The sequence below is a fragment of the Mus musculus genome, chromosome 16 (assembly GCF_000001635.26).
Source record: "Mus musculus strain C57BL/6J chromosome 16, GRCm38.p6 C57BL/6J".
Lineage (NCBI taxonomy): Eukaryota > Metazoa > Chordata > Mammalia > Rodentia > Muridae > Mus > Mus musculus.
Window position 1 is genome coordinate 36,248,075 of NC_000082.6, and position 6,000 is coordinate 36,254,074.

General features: G+C 40.1%; 1 protein-coding gene across 2 annotated transcripts in view; it reads left to right on the plus strand.

Moving 5' to 3' along the window:
• Csta2 (cystatin A family member 2) overlaps positions 1–6,000 on the plus strand; it is a 35,886-nt gene that overhangs the window by 26,513 nt on the left and 3,373 nt on the right. Inside the window, exon 3 of one of the 2 annotated variants that reach the window (NM_029733.3) lies at positions 4,940–5,037. In NM_029733.3, coding sequence (NP_084009.1) covers positions 4,972–5,037 — 66 coding nt within the window. In that variant the 5' untranslated portion in view covers positions 4,940–4,971. Of the gene's footprint in view, positions 1–4,923; positions 5,038–6,000 lie in introns of those variants that run through there. The other variant, NM_001384090.1, reaches the window with a different exon arrangement.

Below are 6,000 nucleotides of genomic sequence, written 5' to 3' on the forward strand. Positions count from 1 at the left end.
CTCTACAGGATGAGGCCCACCCACTCCCACAGAGGCCAGACAAGGCAGTCCTCTGCTACATGTGTGCCTGGGGCCTTGGGCTAGCCATTGTATGCTCTTTGGATAAGTCTCAGTCTCTGGAGATTCCAGGGGTCCAATTTTAGTTGACACTGTTTATCTTCCTGTGCAATTGACATCCCCTTCAGTTGCTTCAATCCTTTCCACAATTCTTCCATAGGGGTCCTGTCCTCTGTCACATGTTTGCCTCTGAATATCTGTATCTGTCTCAGTCAGCTGCTGTGTAGAGACACTCAGAGGAAAGCCATCCTAGGCTCCTGTCTACAAGTACAACATAGCATCAGTAATAGTATCAGGTTCTGTTCATGGGATAGATCTGAAGTTGGGCTAGTCACTGGTTAGGTATTTGCTCAGTGTCTGCTCCATTTTTTCCCTTTATTTCTTTTAGATAGGAGGAATTTTGGGTCAAAAATTTTGTAGGTGTGTTGGTGTCTCCATTCCTCCACTGGGGGCTCTGTGTGGCTACTGGAGATAGTCTCTTCAGGTTTCATATCCCCACTGTTTGGCATTTTGGCTACACTGAGTCCTAGAGGTCTCCCTGCCTCATTCCAAGTTCTAGGACTTTCTAGAGATTCCCCTACCCCCAAACTCCAACTCAATACCCCACTCTCCAACACCAGAAACTGCATATTTCTATTCATTCTTCTGGCCCTCTAGGCCTTATACCTGTCTCTCCCCATATATGATCCTGCCCTTTCTTTCCCCTTCCTTTGTACTCTTCCACCAAGATCCTTCCCTTCTTGTGCCTCAAAAAATAATTTGTTTCAACTTCTAAGTGAATTTTATGCATTCTCACTTTGAATTTCCTTATTGTTTACTTTCTTTGGGTCTGTGGGATATATACTTGGTATTCTATACTTTTAGGCTAATATCTACCTATCAGAGACTACATACTTTTCGTGAACCACCTTTTCTGTATTGTTGCTTGCAGTTTTTGGATATTACATGCCATGAACATAGAGAAGCACAAGGGACACACTTTTTCATATCCAGTAAATACTATATTTATTTGTTATCCCAACAACTTATGAAGTAAAATTTTATTTTCTGTTCATGAATACAATGTGGAATAATTAAATCAAGCAAGTTTATTTTTCCATTACTTCATGTACATTCAATATTTGTAATTAGATGATAGATAACAACCTAAAAAGGAGGGTTTCTGTCTTGCAGTGTTATGTACACAAACTCTGAATGGAGAAGAGCCTGATGTGTCTCATTAGAATTGAATGAGGCTAGCATTTAGCATGAACCAACTTGGAAACTACCATAAGATGAGGTTATGCAAAGGCTGAGCACCAAGTCTTAATTGTGAGTGGTTGGATTTGTGTTGTCTCTCTCTCTCTCTACCCCATTTCTCTTCTTGAATCAGTGAAAATAACATCATCCAATTTGTCGTTATAAAAGGTCACCCTGACTACCATGAGTAGAGAAAAGGACTTCAGCATTGAGCAGTTTAACTGGTTGGATGGCAGTGCCCTTAACCAGGCAGGAGGAGAATCCAGCAAGGATAGTGCATCAGAGTTCTCAAGGGGACAAGAACCAGTGGGATGTGAATATACATAGTAAAGACTTGTTGAGTCACCCTTATTTAATCTGCAACATCAGCTGAATCATACCTGAGAGGCTGAGAGCTGAAAACACAATGACTGCCTGGTTCTTGAGGTTGGCAAACTACAGAAAAGTCTATGTTGACATTGAAAGGTTGTCAGCCAGGTGTGGGGGCCCTGGCCTTTAATCTCAGAGCTTTAAAGGCATAGGCATGTAGAGCTCTGTGAGTTCAAGGATAGCCTGATCTACATAGTGCGTTTTATACCAGCCAGAGCTATTCAGTAAAACACTGTTACAAAAAAGAAAAAAAAATGTGTGTCAAAGAAGCATATTTTAAAATGAATCATTATAATGAATGTCATGTACGGATATACAATAGAGTAAAACACATCCTCTTAATTCTAAGGTTCATACTCCAATGGCAATAGACAGCACAGAAATAAAAAGGTGGGGCAGGTATGTATAATCAATGTTTTGCATGACACAGGACACTGTGTAAATGGAGTCTCAAATACCCAAGAACAGCTGCCCATTTTTAATATTTTTATTTCACCCAAAATGAACAGTTAACTGCTGATATGACTGTACAGGGAGGTTTATGGTCTACTGGTAAAGACTAGGTAGGATAACCAGCAAGGCTGACCTGGTTAGATTCTTGGTCTGTCTTTGAGGTGGTCCATCTCTATGGGACTGGACAGAAACCCCTTAGGATGAAGATTTTATGACTTGCTACTAGGCAATGTAGGATAAACAACCTTCTCAGTGTCAAGACCTACAGGAAATGGCAGGGAAGTTTTGAACAAGGTTTCTAGGTTTTATGTTTGTCTTCAAGGGAAAGGTTCTATGAGTCACTTTGTTAAAGACTATTTTTTCTTGGTGGCATTAGGGATTGAACCTAGTGCCTTGAACAAGTTTGGCAAAGAGTTCTATCACTGAGCTACATTCCCAACCTTAATGTATCATTTACTGATTCCCATCATCAGGAAAGAAACTTATAAGAGCAAGGCATTTTGAAGTGGTATTTGTTAACACTTAGTATAGAGGGACATGCTTATAATACCAGTAATTGAGAGGCATATTCAAGAGGATCATGAATTCAAAATCAAGATGGGGCACATGGGGAGTTCAAGGAAAGTTTGGGCTGCATAATATCAAAGTTCTGTCTCCAATAAAATTATCTATTAGAACTCTGGTTGACTATAATGACTGTTAATCCTGCCAACTTGATGGGATACATTTAGAAAGTTTTTAGATACAAATATGAACCTCACTCTAGCTCATTCAATATTGGGTCATTTAAGGTAGGAAGAACCATTTTATATATAGTTGACATCATACCATTGCCCTAGACTGAACAAAAATGAGAAAATGAGCTGAGAGCCAGCACTTATCACTCTGCCTCCTGACACCAGACACATGAGACCAGCTGCCTCTCACCTATAGCCATGCTTTTCCTATCATGACCAACTTACCATGGAACATGAGCCAATGTTCCAATGGTTACTAAAGTCCTGCTATCTCAGTGTTTGAAGGTCAATGTTTATGAGATAATAGCTAGTAGACAGGAGTCTAGGATTTACCCAAGGAGCACTGCTTGGGAAAATGACAGCGGGGGTGCAGCGTGGGGTGGGGCCTCACCTGCAAAGTTCTATCTTGGCCAACTCATAGCATACAAATAGGTTGTATAGGGGAAAACACAGGGCAGAAAAGGAAGCATGAAATGTGTCTGCATCATTCTGAGCACATAGCTATGTTTCCTTCTTCAGCAAAGCATCAGAACATAGCAACAGACAGCGGCTCCACAAGCCAAGTAAGTTCCCTTTGCTTCTGTTTAGAAGGCCATGTTCCTTTTCTGTAAGTCAAACCTCACAGGAATCTATAAAAATGACCCAGTGAGGCCGTGGCAGTTGATAAACAGTATTAAAAGAAGAAGCCTAAGATTCTCATGTTGGGACTGGAAAGATGGCTCAGTAGTTAAGAACACTGGCTGCTCTTCCAGAGGTCCTGAGTTCCCAGCAACCACATGGTGGCTTACAACCATCTGTAATCTGATCTGATGCCCTCTTCTGGTGTGCCTGAAGACAGCTATAGCATACACATGCACATAAAATAAATCAGTACATCAATAATTCTTTTAAAATAAAGATTCTGTTTTTATACAAAGATTACCACGGTTCTGGGTTCTGTACTTGTAAAGAAAGATAATTTATTGGACTTCTTTCTTTGTTTTTCTTTAAAACAGTCTCAGTACCCTGGTAAGAATGATTTTGGTTGTTTTAAAATATTTGTATTTCACTTTTACCTTAATGTTTAGCATTGTTTAAATACAGAAAAACACAATAGAATAACAGATATCTATGAATATGTCACTTGGAACTGACATGTCTCCAGCCCTTTCTTTCTGATGGCATCATTCCAATGGGCAGGTATGTGTCAGCAGCAAGCCTCTGTCCCTTAGCTGTGCCCTCTTCCCTGATATTCCTAGCTTTACTCTCTTGACACCCAGCAATTCTTCTAATGAGAAGCCTTATGTTTTATATGGTTGGGATATTGCCTGATAAGGTACCTACTGACTGTAAACCCATCACTTGGGAAGCAGAGACAGAAGCATCAGACATTCAAGGCCATGTCTGTAACCTTAGCCCTCTGCAGGCAGATGCAGGAGACCCAGAAGCTCAAGGTTCATAGTGAGCCCCAGGACAGCCTGGGCTACACGAAGTTTCTTCCAAATATGTAATCAATGGTCATGGTGGTGCATGTCTTTAATCCCAGCACTTAGGAGGCAGAGGCAGGGGGATCTCTGTGAGTTTGCAGCCAGCCTGAAAAAGTCTGAATTCCAGGATAGCTTGGTGGTGTTTCACAGAGGAACAAAGATAAAAAAAACAAAAACAAAAACAAAAAACCCAACCAAACAAATACAACAAAACCAAAACAAAACAAAACAAAAACATAAATAAGAAAAAGAACAGCAGCAGAAGAAATAAGGGTGTTTGCCATGTTATTATTCATATTTGGTGATAAATATTTTCAAAGCTGAAAGTAAAAATCTATTATAGTCTTCAAGATTTAACTTATTTAGAAACTTTGGTTCTACGTGTCCTTCCTCAGATGACACAACAGGATGACATTATGACGCATGCTTGCTCATGTCCCCCACCACATTTCTCCCAACTCCACTCAGCATTTCTTCTAAGAAATGCAATAAGACCTGCCTGAGGCCACACTTATTTCTCAGTTCCTCTGATACTGTGGAAATAATACATTAGAGGAGGAGTTTACAGATACCTTTAAAACTCTGACTCTTAGTGCTTGCTTGATCATTTCTTCTAAGTGTCCTATCGAGCAAAGAAGCAACTCATCAGAATGATGCCTGGAGGCTTGTCACGGGCCAGATCTGCCACACCAGAAATCCAGGAGATTGCTAATAAGGTGAGTCAATGTGCTTGAGGAAAAAGCTTGATCCCAAACCAAATTTCTAACATTTGATTAATAATTTGGCCCCACGTTAAGAGTGTGGGAAATGACAGCCACCAGAAATATATGAGTTTTGTTCAAATATTTATACAGTTGAAAGTGGGACATTAAGGCTTTCAGAGAAAGTTTAACATCCCAAGAATAAAATTGGCCAAGCCACAGTTTTTACTGCAGCCTCAGTTTTCCCAGTAGATGATGGTGAATACATGCTGGATGGTCTCCACATCTCAACATGTCTGATCCCAGGAGCTCTAATTACTGACGGATTTTCCAGTCCTAGTTAAAGATGTATGGAAGCTCCTAAAGATCTTAAGGATTTCTGAGCTGATTTCAGGCTGCAATGCCCACCAAACCATTTCAGTCGAAATACAACTCAATGTTTCTAGCAAGTTAATACATCTTGGTAACTATCAGCTATATAAAATGTATTGTGTTACGTGTTTTTAAAGAAGAAATGTATGCAAATTATAAAGATAGGTTGCAATCTATCACCTGGTCTAGCAAGCAGGTAACTTAAGCTAGTTTCAAAGTCAAGGCACTCCCCCTGCCTCAACTTCTCAAGGGCTGGGATTACAGGAATGTGCAACCATGGTACGAACCATCATATTTTATGTGAGTAGAACAGATGGGAGCCTTCATGCTTAGGCACTGAACACTCTACAGGGAGTCATAGGCCTAAAATTCAGTGACTAAATATTTAAGGCTAAATAGCTTTTACTCATAGGTTTATTTCAGTAAGTATCTTGGAGCATTTTATTTTTGAGGAATATTAAATCTTTAAATCTTCATTAGAATCCTCACATCAAGTCGGTGTTCTCAGCCTTACATGTGCACATGAGTTACCTGTTACTCTACATTGAATGCAGATCTCACTGAAGAGGGCTAGAAAGGCCTGAATGTCCACATTTCTACCAAAGT